A 23,109-nucleotide genomic window follows, 5' to 3' on the forward strand; every position below is an offset into this window, starting at 1 on the left:
AAAACAGGATCATGAGCACACAAAGCAGACAGCAACTGACAAACAACATGGCAAACAAATAAAATATAGATTATTCAGGTGTCCCAAAAGTCCATACATAGGAGAAATACACATTTGCTAGCAAAGAGTAACTGAACATTATCTACATGATTGACATTTTTACATTTAAACACCCACATCTCTCCCAGAGTTATCTTTCACCACTTGCATCACCTTTTACAGTATAACTTCTTCCTTTGACAAAGGCTATATAATATATATTAAGATTTAGATTTTTCTATATGGTGCTTTTTTCCAGACTTTTGTTTCCTTGCAGAAGTCCTAACCATATCGTTATACTGATATATTTTTCTTGATTAATAATAACACTTTATTTTTTCATCTCAGCAGATACGGCTCAAGTCAGAGCATTAGTGTAAATGGTGAGCTCAATAAATCAATGTAAAATGAATAAATAAGCAGAACAACATCATGACTAACGATGGGGCAACAAAATCCACTGACATTTACTACAACAGCTCACAATGAAATATAGAATATAGAACTATATATTACTATATATAGAACTATATATTTATATAGAAATGCATTTAATTAATAAAATTGTATTTTATTTTATTTATTCATTTATTTATTTTATTTTATTTTATTTGAAAAAGTCAATCATCTGGTTCAACACACTAACAGTGATGCAGGGTCAATTCAACCTAGTTTAGATGTCCATAAATCACCAAAGTATGGTTCAATTGTCCTAAAAGGCACAAACTTTATCCACAGTCTCAACTAACATTTTAATTATTTAAGTATTTGGAAGAATTTATGTAACTTCTTACAGACAGAGACAGGAGCCAATCCAATTCTTATTTTTTAATCAGTTGTTCTTGTCTTTTATTAGATGCTGGTGTGGCTTCTGCTTTGTTGGAATGAAAACCTGCACCCACACTGGCCATTTCCGCATAAGATTGGACACCGCTGCTCTAGAGAGTGCTCCTCACACTAAAATCTGTTAATATCAAACCAAGATGAAGTCAACAGTGTTGTGAGTAATTTTAAATCAGACTGCCGGCGATCAAATAAATAGAAAAGGGTGAATGATAGCTAATGTACATAGCAACTAAACATGATTTTCAATGTGATCAGAAGATGTCGAAAGAATTAATAACCAGTCTTTCTACATATTCCAATGCCCTTCCTATGTTCTTTTATTCAGAATCGTTACTTAGCTATGTTGACATAAATTCAAGTGGCAGACTGGAGCAAACAGCAGACAGAACGAATCCATGAGGTAAAATATTTATATTTAAATACAAAACTTTACTAATGTGTCATCATATGATGGACTATTTTGACTACAGAAATATTATTTAATTTTATAATTGATATAAATATGTTAATCAGGGTTTCTTTCCATGTATTCTCTCAGAGTCATGTTTCAACTTCTGCTCCTTTTGGGTGAGTTGTATGTGTTATCTATGTGTTATAAATGTATATAAGAAAGTTTTCATTAAATGATGGAGAGCACATTGTACCTTTATGAAAGATTATTTCAAGCCTATTTAGTACAATGAACGATCTGGAATGATTAAACGTGCATTTTTGTCCAATCATGATCCTTCTGTTAAAGTTTGCCTAAGTCAGATACAAACCCAAGAAAATAGTTTCCATTTTTTAACTGAGAAACCAAAATATTTCCTGGTTCTATTTGGTGGTCTTAAATTAAACAAGAGAAGAGATTTAATTGACCTACAGCAAGAAAAATAGTAATAATTTAAAAAAAAAAATTTTTTTACTGTCGGCTAGAGTCAGAGATTATTGTCTGCTTGAAACAACATGCTGCCATTGTTTACACTGGTGTGTAATTTGGGTTGTTTTTTAGGTGAAGCATGGAGAAAGTGTAGACTGACTGACTACATGGTTGAGACTTCTTTGACAGGGATAGGCTGCTAACCTTCTAGATAGCATTCTTTTGTCTCAACCTAAAATCCTATGCCTGCAGAATGCTTTCAATCAAACTACAATATGAACACAGTGTTCACTTAGACTTAAACAAATGACAAGTTCACTGTCAAGATTTACATCTTAAAGAGCACTCATGCACCTGAGCCCTGACAGCTGATGTTGATAGATAGTTATATAGTTGTAGGAAATACGAAAAAAGATAAACTAAAAATGTAATACAAACATAAAAATATAGAAAAAGTACAGAATATATCTGGAATAATGCTGAGATGTGCAGATATATATACAGTCGTATTCAAAAGTTTAGGAACCCCTGACAATTTCCATGATTTTCATTTACAAATATTTGGGTGTTTGGATCAGCAATTTCACTTTGATCTATCAAACAACTGACAGGCACAGTAATATTTCAGTAGTGAAATGAGTTTTATTGGATTAACAGACAATCTGCAACATGCATCAAAACGAAATTAGACAGGTGCATAAATTTCGGCACCCTTGCCATTTTGATGATTTGAATACCTGTAACTTCTTAGCACTGATAAATTGGAACACGCAATTGGTTTGGTGAGCTCATTAAGCCTTGAACTTAATAGACAGGTGCATCCAATCATGAGAAAAGGTATTTAATGTGGCCAATTGCAAGTTGTTGTTCTCTTTGACTCTCCTCTAAAGAGTGTCAACATGGAGGCCTCAAAACAACTCTCAATTGACCTGAAAACAAAGATTGTTAAACAATGTGGTTTAGGGGAAGGCTAGAAAAAAGTTATCACAAAGATATAAGTTGTCAGTGTCCATTGTGAGGAACATAGTGAGGATGAAAGACCATAGGCACAGTTCTTGTTATGGCCAGAAGTGGCAGGCCACGTAAAATATTGGAGAGGCAAAGGCGAAGGATGGTGAGAACAGTAAAAAAACAGCCCAGAGACAGACCATCTCCAAAGACCTACAACATCAACTTACTGCAGATGGTGTCACTGTGCATCGTTCAACAATTCAGCGCACAAGGTGATGCAAAAGAAGCCTTTTCTGCACACACACCACAGAGTCGCTTGAGGGATGCAAACGCACATTTGGACAAGCCAGCTTCATTTTGGAATAAGGTGCTGTGTAGTGATGAAACAAAGATTGAGTTATTTGGTCATAACAAGGGGCGTTATGCATGATGGCAAAAGAACACAGCATTCCAAAAAAAACACACAGTAAAATTTGGTGGAGGTTCCGTCATGCTGTGGGGATGTTTGGCCAGTGCCGGTACTGGGAATTTGGTTAAAGTTAAAGTCGCATGGATTCCACACAATATCAGTAGATTCTTGAGAATAATGAGGAATCAGTCACAAAGTTAAAGTTACAACGGGGATGGATATTTCAACAAGACAACGACCCAAAACACTGCTCAAAATCTCCTCGGGCATTTATGCAGAGGAACAAGTAAAAAATACGTTTATCCAGAATCCAGACAATCATTACAGGCTATAGGAAATGTCTAGAGGCTGTTATTTCTGCTAAAGGAGGCTCTACTAAATATTTATGTGATTTTTCTGTTGGGGTGCCCAAATGTATGCACCTAATATGCACCTAATTTATGCATCTAATTTACGTTTTTGATGCATATTGCACATTTTCTGTTAATCCAGTAAACCTAATTTCACTACTGAAATATTACTGTGTCTGTCAGTTATTTGATAGATCAAAATGAAATTGCTGATCCAAACACCCAAATAATTATAAATGAAAATCATGGAAGTGGTAAGGGGTTCCTACTCTTTTGCATCCGACTGTAAATGAAAGAGTTTTAATGAAATGATGAAGAGAGCACACTGTACCATTACAGAAGATTATCTTAAGCTTTTCGGTCTTATTGAGTTTACCAGTCATTTTTCATAGGCGGTGATCCTTTATCCAACACAGTGATTATTCAAATTTATTTTTTCTGACCTGTTTTTCAGATCTTTTGTTTGGATGTTAAAAGTTGTAAAAACAGATGGATAAAACAAAAATTGTGTCTTCATTTCACGTTGCAAAGCTACAAATTGTGATCGTTTTAAATGGTTATTTTTCATACCCACTGTATAAGCATCTTAAATCACTAGCAAGCGTGTCCAATGGGTACAAAGAAGAAATTTATATAAGTGCAGATGTAAATTAGTTCACTTTATTTTTGATCGTAGTAAATCAGAGCTTCAGTGACCTCAAGATATATTCATTATGGTATTTTATATTTTACAGGGTTTTTCAGCCTTGGTGTTTGTCTTCCTCGTCAGTATCAGTTCATTAATGAGAATAAGACCTGGTCTGAAGCACAGAGATACTGCAGAGAGAATTATGTTGATTTAGCCTCTATTAATAACACTGAAGAGGACTTGGCCCTTACAAACATGATAGACATCTGGAACAGCAGGCGAGCCTGGATTGGTCTGTATGATGATCTGAACAGCTGGAAATGGTCTCTGGATGATGATTCTTTCTACAAGGAGGGAGAGAGAAGCTTTAGAAACTGGTATATAGAGAAGCCAAGAGGCTGGTATGGAATCAGTTTTTGTGTGTATGTATCTTATTATGATCAAACTTGGTGGGAGACATCTTGTTCCGCAATGCTTCATTTTATTTGCTTTGATGGTGAGTAATGCAGATTTTAATATGCTTTATGAAAAATATTCAAACAAAATAGCTTTAAATTAAGTACATATTTTCTGTAAGAGTATAGGTTTCCTGTATTTCTGTTGTCTCTTTTAGGCAGAGTGAATGCCAGTGAAAGATATGTCCCGGTTAACCAGTACATGAATTGGACTGACGCTCAGAGATACTGCAGACAACATTACACAGACCTGGCCATTGTGAGGAATGAGACTGAGAACCAGGAGATTAGATCAATGTTTAATAATACGTATTATTCAGGTCTTTGGATCGGCCTGTACAGAACCAGATCTTGGTCAGATAAAAGCAACTCTTCATTCAGCAACTGGAACCATGGACAAACAAATGGTTATGGACAGACTAAAACCTGTACTGCTGTGTCATTTACTTCTAATAATTATTCCTATTATTCTTATTACTATTATGGGAAATGGACTGATGAAAACTGTGATGGTGCTTTTCCATTCTTCTGTTACATCAGTGAGTAGATTTCTGTTCTGTGTCTGTCTATAGTGCCAATTTTCAGTAGTATTAGTTACCCTTAATGAACACAAACCAGCTATAATGTACTTTCTCAAAATAATGGGCACAGTAACTAACATATGTGTTATCCCACTCTAGCAAGGCTACCATTACCCTCTCATCAGTATCACTTTGTGAATGAGAATAAGACCTGGATGGAAGCACAGAGATACTGCAGAGAGAATTACACTGACCTGGCTACTATTGATAACATGGAAGAAATGAACACACTCCTTAACACAGTAAATGGCAGCTACTCGGGTTTAGCCTGGATTGGACTCTATGGTGATGAGGACAGCTGGAGATGGTCTCTGGATGATGACGCTTTCTACCAGGAGGGAGAGAGAGACTTCAGAGGATGGGAACATCAACCTGATAACTATAATGGAAACGAGATGTGTGTTTATATTACATCTGATGGAACCTGGTCTGATGGAAACTGTTACAATTATTTTCAATTTGTTTGCTCTGATGGTGAGAATATATAATAAGTTTAACTAGGATTAAACTGTCATTATTTGTTGATGTGTTACTGAGTACAATTATCATTTCAGGATGGAATGGAACAAAAAGTTTCACATTGATTAATCAGCCCATGTCTTGGACAAAAGCTCAGCATTACTGCAGAGAGCATTATACTGACTTGGCAAGTGTGAGAAATCCAACAGATAATCAAAGAATCTTAAACCTTACAGTTGGCACTGTGGCTTGGATTGGTTTATACAGGACCAGAATCTGGTCAGACAAACAGGTATCCACATATGAAAATTGGAGACCAGCCACCCATCAACAGCCAGACAATGGTATTTATAATTTCTGGGAATCCGGAAATCAGCACTGCACTGCTGTCTCATTCAGAGACTCAGGTCATTGGACAGATGAGGACTGCATATCCACCTTCCCTTTTATCTGCTATAACAGTGAGTTCATCTAATCAGACTTTATTTTTTCATTATTGCACAATACAAATCTTTATCCACTTGAACTATATAAATATCACTCCCACACACACCCCACCGTGAACTCAGATCACATACTCATACACTTCAAAAGTGTCACAAACATTGAAGCAGCACAACCACCACATAAGATCTTTCACCTGTGGGACCCCAGCTCCTGAAAGAAATCCAAAACAAAATAAATCTCATAAAAAGAAATGAATTAAAAGCAAATTGAAGTCACAATTCCACCGTAACACGATGGGCAACAGTCACCACAGCACAGTATGATTCATAATATACAAATCTTCTCAAGGAAAAAAAAAACAAATAAGGCCAGCCCATGATCCTCCACCCCAAAGTAAGCCAGAAAATGTCAGTTTGAACAATTACAGAAACCAGACGGCAGCAGCAAAAGTTCCTTAAAATAGTTGTAATCCGATATTGTTCGCTCAGCACGCAACAGAGAAAGAACCTAGCTGCAATAATAATCGCCCAGGACGAAAGGGAGAATTCTATAACAAGTATGAATGATGCAAACACAAAAAGGATTACTATTTAAAGGCATGGTCTCCGATTTTTGAGAAATGCTTCAGAAAACTTAGTCGGGCCGAAAACTAAACAAAAATCAAAACAAACGTGTAGCCAATGAGCAGAAAGGGGCGGGTCTTGACAATATGAGGCGGAGAGAGTGTTCAGTGCGCATGTGTGACATTAGCAGAAAAGTTTCCAGAGTCAATAATTCCTGAGCTAAACGCTGTTACTACACAAATAACACCTCTTTTCTATCGTAGTAATGTAGACAGGCAGCTACAACCGCGTTTTTTGTATTAACAGCGTTTAGCTCAGGAGTCATTGACTCGGGAAACTCAAATCTGTGAATATGCGGCCAACTTTACTTAAGACGACGAGGCGCTTTTTTTCCCCCTTCTCGATAGGTGAGTAACGTTGGTTTTGCTTTGTTACACAGAACTAATATATGCCGTACTTTTCATGATTATGCTTGTGTGTCATTTTTGCTTGTTTGTTAGTCTGCAATCGTATTGTTCTTCCCTTCAGCTATGAGAGAGACATTTCTTTCCATTAGTTGCCTTGGTTACGTGTGGGCGGAGCTATCAATACAGGGGTGGGATCCATTTGGGTTAGGGGCGTGTTTGTTTTGGTGATTTTTTATGTCAACACTGGCTTTCAAAAATCGGAGACCCTACCTTTAATTGCACATCAAACGCCGAAATTCCCCCTAGCACACCCAAACAAAACTTACCAAATGAGGATAGATGAGTTTTACAATCAGTTCACCGCTCAGGATACGCAGCCTTCAAATAACACACTGTTAAACTAAAGTACGGGGACTGCACATTACTCACGCCACCCGCCCCTCTTTGAAGCTAGACATTGTTTGCAATACAACTTCCTCATATCTGAAAGGAGCATCCGTCAGGGACACACACACTGATGAAAAGACAAGCTAAGGGTACAACAAACGAGCCATTAGTCCAACGAGCAATAATTAAAAGTAGTTAGCCAAATGCTAGTGATGTCACCAGTGACACCAAAGCTCCGAGGCGTGTGTCAAAAAACAGAACCGATTTTCATTTAAGCTTTGTATCGAAGCTTGATTTGTTCTGGCAAAATCACGTGACCAATGACGTCCGAAGCTTTGTTACACACACACACACACACACACACACACACACACACACACACGTAACTGCTTCGTTATCTGATTCAAAGGTTTAAAATCGTGCGCGGCGCGCCCTCGTGTGTTGTATTGGATTATTGCGTTACACGGAATCTATTACTGTATAGCGAGTTCAGGAGAGCTTATTGTTGTGAGATGTCAATGGAACCTTTTACAAAAAGTTCGCGTTCTGAAATGTGGGAACACTTTCATTTGATTTCACCCAATAAGGTGGATATATATGGTTTTGTTGTGAAGCCTATATTTATATCTTAAATCTCACTCATCATTGGGCAATTATACGATTCAATTTAACATTTCATGTCGTATATTTTGTAATATATATATATATATATTGGATAGTAGTAATAAGTTGAATAAATATATTGCAAGAAAAGCATTTTGTGCATCGCTTAATACCATGATCTTTTTTTAAATGGTTCAAACTTTATACTTTTGAGACAAGGTCTATCCTTAATCTGTTTTTAGGTCCAGTGTTTGATTTGCTCCCAGCAGCTGGCCTATAATAATAATACATCATCCATGTTGAGGCATTTTCATGCAAAGCATGACCGTGCCAGATCCTCTGTCCAAGATGTAGCCAACAGCCAAGGTTAAAGCCTACTTTTAATTTTATTCAATTGTTTCAGTTTTAATTATTATAATAATTAAGTGGTTTAAAAGTGCTGCTGTTATTTTATTATTGTCAAAATAGGACCACAGTCTCTCTCTCGCTCTCTCGCTCTCTCTCTCTCTCGCTCTCTCCCTCATAATTTCAATTTAAGTGTGCTTTATTGGCATGACAAAAACTGTACATTTGTATTACCAAAGCATTTGCAGCTGTGCTGCATACAAGTAGTACAAAAAGTTACATTTAAACAAAGTACATAGTGCATAATTAAAATTAAAATAGTAAATTAAAGAAATACAATAAGAACGTGTCTGGGGATTGGGTCGCCGAGGCCCCCGCCTTCGACTGCCACCCAATCCACATTGCACCGGCCCATTGCACCGGCCCCATCTCCACCACAATAAGGTGGCGGTTCAAGGAGGGGGCGCCTGTGCCTTCGGGACGGGGATAGGTTTCTCACGGTTATTTGTGCTTACGGGCCAAATGGCAGTGTAGAGTACCCAACCTTCTTGGCGTGTCTGGAAGGGGTGCTGGAAAGTGCTCCGACTCCGTCGTTCTACTGGGGGACTTCAACGCTCAAGTGGGCAGTGACAGTGACACCTGGAGGGGCGTGATTGGGAGGAACGGCCCCCCCGACCTGAAACCGAGTGGTGTTCTGTTATTGAACTTCTGTGCTAGTCACAGTTTGTCCATAACGAACACCATGTTCAAGCATAAGGGTGTCCATCAGTACACATGGCACCAGGACACCCTAGGTCGGAAGTCGATGATCGACTTTGTGGTTGTTTCATCTGACCTCCGGCCGTATGTCTTGGACAATCGGGTAAAGAGAGGGGCGGAGCTGTCAACTGATCACTACCTGGTGGTGAGTTGGATCCGATGGTGGGGGAGGAAGTTGGACAGACTTGGCAGACCCAAACGTACTGTGAGGGTCTGCTGGAAACGTTTGACAGAGTCTCCGGTCAGAGAGATCTTCAACTCCCACCTCCGGCAGAGCTTCAACCAGATCCCGAGGGAGGCTGGAGACATTGAGTCTGAGTGGACCATGTTCTCCACCTCCATTGTCGACGCGGCCGCTCAGAGCTATGGCCGTAAGGTCTCCAGTGCCTGTCGTGGTGGCAATCCCCGAACCCGCTGGTGGACCCCGGGAAGTAAGGGATGCCGTCAAGCTGAAGAAGGAGTCCTATCGAGCCTAGTTGGCTCGGGGGACTCCGGAGGCAGCTGATAGGTACTGAATTGACTCGTCAAGTCCCCAAGCTGAGGTCACTGAGGTAGTTGAGAAGCTCCTCAGTGGCAAGGCACCAGGGGTGGATGAGATCCGCCCTGAGTACCTTAAGTCTCTGGATGTTGTGGGACTGTCTTGATTGACATGCCTCGGCAACATCGCGTGGAGGTTGGGGACAGTGCCTCTGGAGTGGCAGACTGGGGTGGTGGTCCCTCTTGTTTAAGAAGGGGGACCGGAGGGTGTGTTCCAACTATAGGGGGATCACACTCCTCAGCCTCCCCGGAAAAGTCTATGCCAGGGTACTGGAGAGGAGAATTCGGCCGATAGTCGAACCTCGGATTCAGGAGGAACAATGCGGGTTTCGTCCCGGTCGTGGAACACTGGACCATCACTATACCCTCGCCAGGTTGCTGGAGGGTTTATGGGAGTTTGCCCAACCAGTTCACATGTGTTTTGTTGATCTGGAGAAGGCTTTCGACTGTGTCCCTCGTGGTGACCTGTGGGGGGTGCTCTGGGAGTATGGGGTCCGGTTCCCTCTGTTAAGGGCTGTCCAGTCCCTATATGACCGGAGCAGGAGTTTGGTTTGCATTGCCGGCAGTAAGTTAGACTTGTTCCCAGTGCATGTTGGACTCCGGCAGGGCTGCCCTTTGTCACCAGTCCTGTTCATTATTTATATGGACAGGATTTCTAGGCGCAGTATGGGGCCGGAGGGAGTCCGGTTTGGGGACCACAGGATTTCGTCTCTGCTTTTTGCAGATGATGTTGTCCTGGTGGCATCCTCAAACCAGGACCTTCAGCGTGCACTGGGACGTTTTGCAGCTGAATGTGAAGCGGCAGGGATGAGAATCAGCACCTAAAAGTCCGTTGCCATGGTTCTCAGTCGGAAAAGGGTGGCTTGCCCCCTTCAGGTTGGTGGAGAGCTCCTTCCTCAAGTGGAGGAGTTTAAGTATCTTGGGGTCTCATTCACGAGTGAGGGAAGCATGGAGCGGGAGATCGACAGGGCGGATTGGTGTATCTTCTGCATTGATGCGGTCGATATACCGATCTGTTGTGAAGAAAGAGCTGCGCCACAAGGCGAAGCTCTCTATTTACCGGTTGATCTACGTTCCTACCCTCACCTAGGGTCATGAGCTTTGGGTCATGACCGAAAGGACGAGATCCCGGATACTGGCGGCCGAAATGAGTTTCCTCCGCAGGGTGGCTGGGCGCTCCCTTAGAGATAGGGTGAGGAGCTCGGTCACTTGGGAGGAGCTCAGAGTAGAGCCGCTGCTCCTCCACATCGAGAGGAGTCAGCTGAGGTGGCTCGGGCATCTGTTTCGGATGCCTCCTTATTTATCTATCCTTAATTTGTCAATCCATTCATTTTTGCTTCTAAAATTAATACATTGTTTGGTTGTGGAACATAGCACTTTCACCAGCAGAGGTCCTCATCGAGCTCTGATTTGAAATTTGGGTTGAAAGCTTCAATGCTTCAAAAAAACTTCACTTCGCCATCACTAGCTAACAGCACATGCTCAAAACCGCTGTAGCAAAAGAAAAAGGGGAGAGTTCCGGGCAAGATGGCGTGTTGAACAGTCGCTCGCGTCAGAGACGGAAGAGAAATGGTCCCAAATTTGATTATCTGCTGATGAAAACGCTCCGAACAATTAAAAAGTATGATCAAACTGGCTAGCCTGATAATTAAAGAAGGGGACAGTGCAAAAAAGCAAGCTGCGATGAGCACAAAGATCCTCGAACAGTCTACAGACCATGACTACGATATGGAGGTTAACACAATTAGTAAAAGAAAAGACTCGACTACGCCATTAACTCCGAGTAAGATTCCGGGTGGAAAAAAGAGCAAAACTACATTAAAGGAAAACGAGGTATCTAACCTGACCATACTGGAAGCCATTCAGAGTTTAGAGAAGAACTTTAATGAGCAACTGACGCAATTGCGAGAGCAAGCTAAGCAGAGTAGCAGCATGATTGCTAGCCTGTCAAAAGCAGTGCAGTTCAATGCTGAAGAAATTAAGGAATTCAAAGGGAAAGTCATCCAGTTAGAAAAGTGCAATGAATGTCTGTGCAAAGAAAATCAAGAGCTTAAAGACAGAATCAGGGACCAGGAGAGATACAAGATGTGATGGTGTCTGAAACTGAAAGGTTTATCAGAAAGAAAGGACGAAAACATTAGAACAGACGTCATACAACTGTTCAAGGAGATCGCCCCTGACATGGAACAGCGACAGTTCGAAGAAGCGATTGATATTGTGCACAGAGTCGGACGAAAAGATGACAACAGGAATAGACATATAGTAGTTGTGTTATTTGTCCGGAGACTTGTCAAGGAGGAGTTATGGAGTTATGGTTATGGAGGTATGCAAGGATTCCCCGGTGTGCAGAGAGAAAGGTGTCCGCCTCGCCGAGATGCTACCACTAGAGGATAGAGAGGCAAGGAAAAAACTGTGGCCGCAGATTGAACAGGCTCGTCGGGAAGGAAAGCGTGCCTACTACCGCAGACCGCACGGATACATAGAGGGTCGTCGAATTGGTTAAGCGAAGGAAAGGTTTGATCTACTGATATTAGAGGTCTGAAGGAGTGTGATAAGTGGACATGGGACTATTGTTGCATTTGCAAATCAGCGTTAGTAAGCTTTGAACTAAGTTCTTGATATTCTTCTTTTTACTTTTTTTAGTTTCTTAGTTTGTAATATCTCCTGTTCAGTAATGTTCGAGTGTTCAGTCTCATTTGCTTCGTTAAACGTGAGGGGTCTAAAAGATTTAGTCAAAAGAAAAGCATTATTTTTATTTTGTAAAGGGCAAAAATCACATTGTCTGTTACTACAAGAAATTCATTCTTCCGAAGTGGATGTTAAATTTTGGTCTAATCAATGGGGTGATCGAATACTGTTTAGTCATGCGACCAATAAGTCTGCTGGAGTTGCAGTTTGTTTTAATAGATTTCCAGGCGATTTCCAGATTTCCAGATAACAAAGGTCATAGGCTAATGGTGGTTCTAAAAATTGATGGTTGTTTTTTCATACTAACTAATGTGTATGGTCATAGAACTGTTGCCCAGAATAAACAAATGCTTGAGGAAATTACAAATACTTTATCAGAACTCAAAATAGTTTATCCTACAGACTTTATTTTAATGGGAGGTGACTGGAATATGACACCTGACGAATGGGAAGATAGATGGCCGACTAAATTTGACACCTACCACTTAAACCATACAATAGGGGAATTTATGAATAAAAATCACCTGATAGATATTTGGAGAAGCCTAAATCCAGGTGTAAAACAATATTCCTGGTTTAAACCAAATAATACCTGTAAATCTAGGATTGACTACTGGCTGGTGGATTACTTGCTTGGAGAACTTGCCTCAGATATCTCGATTTCTCTTGTATTGTAGAAATGAAATTAAATCCAGTTGATAGAATAAAGAAAAATAAAGGCTACTGGAAATTTAATGCTAATCTGTTAAAAAATGAAGAATATTGTACAAAGATAAAAGAAATAATAATTGAAATTGAAATAATGAGTCTATGAATGGTTTCTGCTGTAAATGGGAATTTGTAAAATATAGAATTAGAGGAAGTTCTATGAAATTTAGTAACGAGATTGCCTTGAGAAAAAGAAGAGAAGAAAGTAACTTGTTCCAAGAAATTGGTAAATACTGTGATAAGGCAGAATTAAACAGTGAAGATAAAAACAAACTATTGATATTGCAGTCCAAATTAGATGATATGTATTGCAAAAGAGCTCAAGGTGTGTTTGTGAGATCGCGAGCGGAGTGGATGGAGCAAGGAGAAAAGAACACCTCGTACTTCAGCAATTTAGAGAAGAGAAGACAGTATAAGGCAATATCAAGCCTACTGATAAATGGATCAGAGTGTAAGGATATTAAAACCATTGAGAAGACGGTCTTTGCATTTTATAATAATCTCTATACTTATGCATATTACCAACAACATTCCTCAAATTTTCTAAATAAAATTGAAGACTTCATACCCAAGATTGATGATTCATTTAAAGAACTTTGTGAGTCAGAATTAAAAATTGAATAAATCCACGGGTACGGATAGGCTCACAGCCGAATTTTATAGATTCTTTTGGAAAGATATCAGACAAATGTTATTTAAGGCAATTCAAGAATGCATAGCTAAGAATGAATTAATGACAACCATGAAGCAAGGCTTTATAATACTTATTCCCAAACATGGCAAAGACAAAAGATTGCTAGATAATTTAAGACCCATTACGCTTTTGAATACTGATTATAAATTATTATCGGGAATGATTGCAGCTAGAATGAAAAAATGCTTGCCCCAGATAATAAGTGAAACACAATCTGGCTTCCTTGCTGGAAGATCTATTCATAATAACATACGATTGGTTTTAGATTTAATCGATTATAGTCATACGTTTGTAGATCAGGGTTTCATTGTTTTTTTAGATTTCTACGAAGCTTTTGATTCGAACATCCCTTTATCGTAGAAACTTTAAATCTTTATGGTTTTGGACAGAAATTTACAAATTTAATCAGTCTGCTTTACAATCATATGAACAGCTGTGTATCTCTGGAACATGGCACATGTTCACAGTTCAGAGTTAAGAGGGGCATTAGACAGGGCTGCAACAGCTCGCCTTTATTATTTATATTGGTTGCTGAACTGCTGTCTTTCATGATTAAAATGAATAAATCTGTTGGCTTAAACATCATGGGAAAACACATTGTCATAAGTCAGTTTGCAGACGATACGACTCTATTTCTAAAAGATGAAAGGCAGATCTCCACAGTGTTGGATTCAATCAGTCAGTTCTCAAAAGCATCAGGTGTTACATTGAACATTAAAAAATGTGAAATTCTTGCTTTACATGATCATCTAGCTCGCGTAATTGAGAATACAGGTTAAAACAGAAGTCAGATATTTGGGCATCACGGTCACCAGACATAAAGAAGTAAGGGAAAAAGAAAACATTCTTAGCAATATTGATAAATGTAAAGTAATATTGAATTCCTGGGTACAAATGGATATAACAATTTTCGGTAGGGTTTTATTATCCAAGATGGAGAGTATATCCAGAGCTATTTACCCTGCCTTCTCTTTAGAAATATCTGATAATACAGGTATGTCCAATTTATTAAACAAGATAAATTTCCAATTTATTTGGAAGGATAAATGCCATTACATTAGAAAAGCTGACATGATTAAGAGTATTGAAGAGGGTGGCATGAATGTCATAGATTTTTCTGTGATGAAAGGTGTACTAAAATTGAGTAGTTTAGTACACCATTTACTATTGTTTAGTAAAAAAACAATTTTTTTTTACTAAAAAAAGTCCTTTATTTGTCACAAAGGTCCTTTTTGGTTTACTATCCCAAATGCTATTTTTCAAAAGATGGGTGGAATTGATTTTCTTTTGCGTTGTGACTATGATGTATACAAATTACCTGTAAAATTATCTGATTTTCACCAACAAGTTCTTCTGTACTGGAAACTAATGTTTAAACACAACTTTACACCACACAATACACCTTTGTGGAACAACAGGAAATCATTGTTTTTCAGTACTTGGATGGGAAAAGGTATATGGGCAGTGAGTCATTTGATGGATAATTCTGGTAATTTGCTATATTAAAGTGACTTTAGTTTCAAGTGCCCAATTAGAGAATACAACAAAGTAATAAAGGCCATCCCAGCACCCCTGATAACAATGATTCAGCAGTTTGTAATATATTCTAACTCTCAATCAGAAATGAGATCACTTTGCATTGAAGGTATTAATTTAAATAGCAGACAGTTTACAAATAAGTTTATTAGAAATATCTTATCTAAACAGTATTATCCTAATTAACTGAAAAGAAAATATGTTCTACAAGACTGTAGTGTGGAAAAAGCGAAAAAAATGAGGAAACGATATTTATCATACCCAATTCTCCCTAAGGCTAAAGAAGTGACATTCAAAATCTTAAATGACGTTTATCCATCCAACTCCTTTTTACATGAGAGATTTAATTGGGAAAACAATTCATGTGGATTTTGTGAGAAAAACATTGAAACGGTAGAGCATATTTTCTTTCAGTGTGAATTGGTAAATGAATTTTGGCTTTCATTTCAAAATTGGGTACAAGCTAAAGGTATATTGATACATCCTCTGAATATGACCTCAATTAAAGCTGGAGTGTTTATAAATGATAAAAATATAGAATTTTTGATAAATAACCTGTGTTAGGAAAACACTTTATCCACAAATGCAAGTATTTAGGGGTCAAACCCCATTTCACGGGATGGAAGGGTGATTTGAAGTTGTTTGCAAAATCCCTTCAATGGATGATGGACAGAAATGCCCTGAAACTTCTTTCGGCGTTGGACTCGTATATGTTATTAGATTAAGACCCCTCTCTTTTTTCTTTTTTTTTAATTTATATTATTTATTTTCACTTTGTTTGTTCTGGCTTTCTTTGAGTGCTGTATCAACATGAAACTCTGATTTATGATTGTTAAATATGCCTTAAATGATTTGTAGTTGAATAAAGTCTATAATAAAAAAGAAAAAAAGAAAAAAGATTTAAAAAAAAAGAAAAAGGGGAGGATACGGACGTGATGCATCCCAGGCTCAAACAAACTCGCCCTGAAATAGTGCATACTCGCTCATGGTCATGAGCGTCAATCACCTCATTCATACGGTCACATAGACTTCATAGGCTTTTCATGAATAGAAATATTCATATAGAAATTTCATGATTAAAGAAATGAAAACACAAGGAATTGTTTTGAGATTTCTAAGTTGTATAACATTTTTCAACCTTTGATACAATGTGTTTAAAAAAATCATAAAATATAACTACTTTAACATTTGTATTTTTGGTAATTCACATCAGTATTTACAAAAACAAAAAAAAATGTTGTTTGTCTGCAAAAAACTATATTATAATGTTTTTCCTTTAAAGAATTCTGCACAGGATCATCATGCACCTTCCATCAGTATCACCTTGTTAATGAGAAAAAGACCTGGACTGAAGCACAGAGATACTGCAGAGAGAATTACACTGACCTGGCAACCATTAATAACATGGAGGAAATGAACAAACTCCTTAACACAGTAAATGGCATCTACTTAGGTTTAGCCTGGATTGGACTCTATGATGATCTGAACAGCTGGAAATGGTCTCTGGATGATGATGCTTTTGACAATAACGGAAAAATAAACTTTAGTAATTGGTATATAGAAAATGTAAACAATTTCTGGAATGAAAACAATTTATGTGTATTCTTTGATTATACTGCTCTTTGGTGGGTCAGTTCATGTTCTAGAAGACTTCCATTCATTTGTTTTGATGGTGAGTGCCGCAGTTTATATATATGTCTTATATATATATATATATATATATATATATATATATATATATATATATATATATATATATATATATATATATATATATAATGCTAAAAAAAATAACTTTAAACAAAAAGATTCTAGCATAAATATTCTACACAAATTCCATTTCCTTCTCTTTTAGGCAAAGTGAATGCCAGTAACAGATATGCTCCGGTTCATCAGAACATGAACTGGACTGAAGCTCAGAAATACTGCAGAGAGCATCATACAGACCTGGCCAGCGTGAGGAACGAGGCTGAGAACCAGAAGATCAGATTATTAATCGCTAAGGATGACGATCATTATACCTCCGGGTATTACTATAATAATTATTACGCTTTTTGGATCGGCCTGTACAGAACCAGTTTTTGGTCGGATCAAAGCAACTCTTCTTTTACCAACTGGAAACCTGGACAACCAGATAATTATGGACAAACTGGATCCTGTACTGCTGTGTCATTTCATGATGATTTTTTTAATGGGAAATGGGCAGATGAAAACTGTGGTCAAACTTTTCCATTCCTTTGTTACAACAGTAAGTGAAGAACAGAGATTTCTATATAATCTATAGTGGCAATTTTTAGTAGAATTTTTTGCTTTTAATGAACACAAACAATTAAAAAAATTTCAAATACATGAGCACAGTAACCAACATTTGTGTTACTCTACTCTAGCAATGCCCTCAAACTCCTCTCGTCAGTATCACTTTGTGAATGAGAATAAGACCTGGACTGAAGCACAGAGATACTGCAGAGAGAATTACACTGACCTGGCTACTATTGATAACATGGAGGAAATGAACACACTCCTGAACACAGTAAATGGCAGCTACTCAGGTTTAGCCTGGATTGGAATGTATGGTGAGTCGGACAGTTGGAGGTGGTCTCTGGATGATGATGCTTTCTACCTGGAAGGAGAGAGAGACTTCAGAGGATGGCCCCATCAACCTGATAACTATAATGGAAATGAGATGTGTGTTTCCATGGAGTATGGAGGGTGGTGGTTTGACAGGACTTGTACTGACAGAAAATCATTTGTTTGTTATAATGGTAAGCTCTGCCAGACAAATGAATATTTATTAGTTATTTTAACCTTCATTTTTAGCTGATAAAAACAATATGGATCATTTTTATACAGCTATTGTGTGTATCTTTATAATTCTCTCAATCGTAGGTATGAACAACACATATGTAATTATTTATGATCAGAAGACTTGGGAAGAAGCTCAGAGCTTTTGCAGAATGAAATACACAGACCTGGCCACTGTGAGGCATCAGACCGAAATTCAGAAAATAATGAGCATCATGACTGTGTATGAGGTATGGATAGGTCTGTATAGGAACCGACTATGGTCAGATCAGAGCAACTCAACCTTTACATATTGGAGACCAGTGAGTCCAGAACCAACACCAGAACCTGATAATGGTTTATATTCATTTGGACAAAGAGGAAGCCAACACTGTACAGCTGTGGATCATCTTGGCCGATGGACAGATGAAAACTGTTTCGGCAGATTCCCTTTTATCTGCTACACTGGTGAGTTGATCTCCATTTTTAATTATTTTAAAGAATAATACATAAAAACAATAATACTAATACAATATATTAGACTAATATAAGAATAAATCTACTGGAATCTCGATGTCTAAACATGATTATGAATGTTAGCGATAGTAATGTTTGCAGCTGGAATAAGATTACCAGATGTTTTCTAATCCTAACATGTCTTCCTTGTGCTCTGGCAGCATTCACTCCAGGTAAGCAAAAACACTAATTATGTGTAGATGAACAATTAGTAGAGGTATCTATGATCTTTATTTTACTAAGTGAATACTTATTGAAGTTTTGTTTAATTTTTTTTAATCGGTTATAATTAACAATTTTATACAGGTGCTGTGATGGGATTGCGAATGAAAGTCACTGCTAATGAAAATCTGTTAAACTCTCAGATTAAAGGGCTGGTGTTGATTGAAGTAAGTAAACATTTCTATAATGTCTTCCTTTATCTGTCCATTTAATTTATATCAAAACAATTTATTACATTGAGTTTATTTTGTAGATAATGTGTAAATATTGTTGTCCAAAATGAGTATACATTAAAGCATTATAAATTCATAATGGATGAGATGTGGCTTAAAGGATTTTACAGTATTTACTGCAGTTATATGTTTATTTAATTTTTTTGTCAGCTTCAACAAGAATTGAGCAAACTGGGACTTTCAAGCAACTACACTGTGAATGTGAGAAACATCCGTAAGCTTGATCCATGAAGGAAAAAGTCTACATTCACATTCAAAATATAACTGAGGGAAATTCCAGGTTTTGTGGTGATTTATCTTTTATTTACTCATTTACTCAGCAATCTTTCTCTTCCAGAGCAGTTGGAAATTCTGTAGAGCTTTATTAAAAAAGAACATATAGTTATTAAAATGTTTGAAGCGATTTACAAATATTTACAAACCTTGAAATGCCTTCTGTAATGTTTCATTATTAATAACAGTGACTGTAATTATACTGATCTGTGATCGAGCACGATTTCTTCAGTGTAATATTTTATTGGGTTTATTGCTTATTAATGGTATTATTGAAATGAATTTCAAATGAATAAAAGAAACAATGAACTTGATTATGAAAAATATTCCTATGAGCTTTAAAGAATACTCTGTGATTTTCATTTATTAATTGTTTTCAGTATTGGGTTCCATGTGGTTTTGGTTGTGCTGATTAAATGTCAATCTAATAATAAACAGTAAATGAAGGAACGTGTGAAATGTTTTGTGTTGGGTGAAAGTTATTCAAAGAGAAAAAATATATTTTATATTGTTTGAAAATAGAGTATATATTATTTTTTATTGAGAAACCAAGAAGGTCCGATAGATTCAGCTCCTTACTGCTGTGTGACATTACACTGTGGATGTGAAGAACCACATTGTTTTGTTTAAACATCCTGTCAAAATAGCTTTATATAATAAAGATTATACAGGTCTCACAAAAGTCTCCATACATTAGGGAAGTTAACATTTGTTAGTAAAATGTAACTGAACCTCCTCTACATGATTACCTTTTTTTATACATCCACATCAGTGGTGTAGTCCTCAAAAAAAAAGTGCCCTTAAACACCCTGTTCCCTGCCACGCTGTCAAAACAACTCAGTGTTTGCATTTACATGACATTAACATTAATGCCTCCAGCAGACTTCATTTATCCAAATAAACTTACAGTGCATTTGAGTTACATACATTTTATCAGTATCTGTGTACACTGGGAATCGAACCCACAACCATTGCGATGCTAATGTAAAGCTCTACTATAATGCACTCATACACTTATATAAAAACTATTTTGTCATTCAATTATATATTGTTTGTTCAGTTACAGTATGTTCCAAACATTTTTTCTATCTATTGTAACATGGACTGTAGAAAAGTGGCATAAGGTTGATTTTTTTTTATGAATCATCTATTGAACTGCATCCCAATCGTTGCAAATACTGCAGAAGATTTATTGGAACCCGCTTGGACCCAAGATTCACACATTTAACCAAAAATCATGGTTTGGGGTTACATTGAGTATGGGGGTGTGCGAGAGATCTGCAGAGTAGATGGCAACATCAACAGCCTGAGGTATCAAGACATTCTTGCTGCCCATTACATACCACAGGAGAGGGCAAATTATCATACTTCAGCCTCCACCTTTCTGTCCTAATTAAGTAATTATAAATCAAGGCTTGATAAGAATTTATTTTGGTATAATAAGCTTAATCTAGAGGCCTTTGCCTTTCATATATATGCCACTTCTGATTCCAAATGATCAACTAGAAGTCAAGTTATTATCTGTTGTTCCTACAACTTAGATAGGCGACAAGACTTTTGTTAGGGAGTGTATGGATAAATTTAAAGTAATTAAATATTTCAATATGTTTATGCATTACAGGATACCTAAACAAATATTTTATAGATATAATTTACATATTTTCCCCCTTATAGATTCAGTGTGGAACCTGCACAAAATGGTTCCACATAAAATGCCTTGACATGACATATCCCTTGGTATTGTGCATTGTGCATTGATCTAAAGCAAGTACAGAGACCATAGAGTTTAACAATAATATTTGTAATAGCTCTTATATAAGCAGCAGGATTGCATATGTTTGACAAAAACTGATTTACAAATTGAAGTTTACATCACAGTGAAATGTATATTGTTGTATATTGCTTATAATGCAAACAATAAAAATAATCAGAAACAAGGTTTCTCAAAATAAGTGTTGTAGTATAACTATCAGGACATCAGTGATGTGTGAGCTGAATTTGGTGACAGTACAGTGTATTACAGTGAAGTTATTGACTGTTTTTTAGTATTCGCTTTTCGGATTTTGCACTTTGCAGACGGTCCCTTGGAATCTGTTTCTCAGTCGTCTGCACATAGAGACTTATGTATTTTGTAAACCGCGGAGAAAAGCTGATTTTGAGGAAAATTGGGTTGTAGCAGCCTCTCTACATTACTACAATAGGAAAGAGGTGTTGTTTGTGTAGTAACAGCGTTTAGCTCAGGAGTTATTGACTCTGGAAACTCAGATCTGTGAATGTGCGGCCAACTGTCCTTAAGTCTGCTTCAGCATGACACCAGCTTCTGTTGATGAAGTAAACTCTCCTCCCTGTAAACACTCGGTGAAGCTGGTACGCGACAGCTGTCAGAGGCAGGGAAAGGGGGCGGAATTCAAACAAAAATGAACCAATTACAACAAAGTTTTTGCGAGTTAAAAAATGCGATGCAGTTAAAGGGGAAGAAAAAACAAAGGTAAATTATGGACATTTTAAGCAGCAAGTTGGTATACCGAGGGTATACGCTAATATTAAGCCATAGAAGTCGTTATACGCAAACAGCCCTGGGGAAAATGTAAGCATACTTCGTATACATGCGTATGGCCCAGACTACAACACTGATCCACATCTTTCCCAGACTTATTGTAACTTTGGCTCCTTGTGAGATCTTCGTAATCCATCCATGAAAATGATTTCTATAAATTCTTCTTTTAACAAAGGCATTCTTAAAGGATATCTGAAAGGACATAATCTGTAATGTATATAGATTTTGAAAGACATTTTGCAGTGAAGTTAATTTCTCCTATATATGGAGACTTTTTTGACACCCTGTATAATTGTGAAAAAAAAATAAAAAGTAAAAAGTGAAACTGAGCATAATACTTTATCCATGAAAGAACCAAAGAAAACAAAAGAATCACCATGCTTTTTTGCTTAAAGGTGAAAAGACCCAACTTTATGTATGTTTTGTAAGATTCCCTTATCTGTCAAACATATTTTATTAGATTGTCTTTGACTTAACACAAGCAGAATGCTCTTTTATCAAGTTACTTCACTTAAGGACATATTTAATCAGAGTATGCCTGAAAAGGTTTTGTATTTTTTCATCATATGTTAATTAAAATAAAAAATTGTATAATATGACTTGCTGTTTATATTTGTTTTGTTTTTATTGTATTCATATGATATTGTTGAGACTCAAGATGGCGTAGACAACCACCACTTTAGCTTAATTTCACTGGGTGTCTGTGCCTTTCATAAGCTGAGACAACACAATGTCACAAATTTTCATACTCTGCAACTGCAGAGCAAAAGTGTCAGGGAGAAACTGTATAAGGTAGTGTTGTTGCAGGGATACTAAACACTTAGTTTTAAAAATGGTTAACTGAGCTGACAGTCCTGGAAGGATGACACCAGTTACTGTAGGTTGGCAGTGTAACACACAAGTCCAGCCTCAAAGCCACACAAGTCCAGCCTTTTTTTTTTTTTTGGTTTATGTGACTTTAGTACATACTTATTAGTATTAATATACATAAAAGTATTGTGGGACAGGAATAGAGCAAAAATTGAACGGAGTTTGGCACCTCAACTATCTAACTTTCACATTATCATAATGTTTACAGATACTTGAAATTTCTACTTAAGTACAGTAACAAAGTATTTGTACCTGTACTTCATTACATTACAACACTGGTATTTTCGATGGTCGCAGGGCTCTCAAGTTTTGAAGACAGGCAAAGAAAACAAAAAACAAAAAAAATTAAAAAAAAATAAAATAATAATAATAATAATAATAATAATAATAATAATAATAATAATAA

General features: G+C 37.2%; 1 protein-coding gene across 1 annotated transcript; it reads left to right on the top strand.

Moving 5' to 3' along the window:
• The first annotated feature begins 935 nt into the window (after positions 1 to 935).
• On the top strand, positions 936 to 19,723 carry LOC125139836 (C-type mannose receptor 2-like). Its single transcript, XM_047805559.1, has 14 exons — positions 936 to 1,039; positions 1,211 to 1,285; positions 1,424 to 1,452; positions 4,189 to 4,578; positions 4,696 to 5,076; positions 5,218 to 5,592; positions 5,673 to 6,038; positions 16,534 to 16,923; positions 17,107 to 17,499; positions 17,639 to 18,013; positions 18,138 to 18,500; positions 18,710 to 18,721; positions 18,855 to 18,937; positions 19,154 to 19,723. The coding sequence occupies exons 2-14, from the start codon at positions 1,281 to 1,283 to the stop codon at positions 19,232 to 19,234; spliced, it is 3,243 nt and encodes a 1,080-aa protein (XP_047661515.1). The 5' UTR covers positions 936 to 1,039; positions 1,211 to 1,280; the 3' UTR covers positions 19,235 to 19,723.
• Positions 19,724 to 23,109: the final 3,386 nt, after the last annotated feature.

This window comes from Tachysurus fulvidraco, chromosome 21 (assembly GCF_022655615.1).
Source record: "Tachysurus fulvidraco isolate hzauxx_2018 chromosome 21, HZAU_PFXX_2.0, whole genome shotgun sequence".
In the NCBI taxonomy this organism is placed as follows: Eukaryota; Metazoa; Chordata; class Actinopteri; order Siluriformes; family Bagridae; genus Tachysurus; species Tachysurus fulvidraco.

What these genes read in the sequence shown, in the direction of transcription:
- LOC125139836 (XM_047805559.1), top strand. An exon ending in CCCTTTTATCTGCTATAACA is followed by an intron (nt 6,039 to 16,533) that starts GTGAGTTCATCT and finishes TTTCCTTTAAAG; the next exon opens with AATTCTGCACAGGATCATCA. An exon ending in TCCATTCATTTGTTTTGATG is followed by an intron (nt 16,924 to 17,106) that starts GTGAGTGCCGCA and finishes CTTCTCTTTTAG; the next exon opens with GCAAAGTGAATGCCAGTAAC.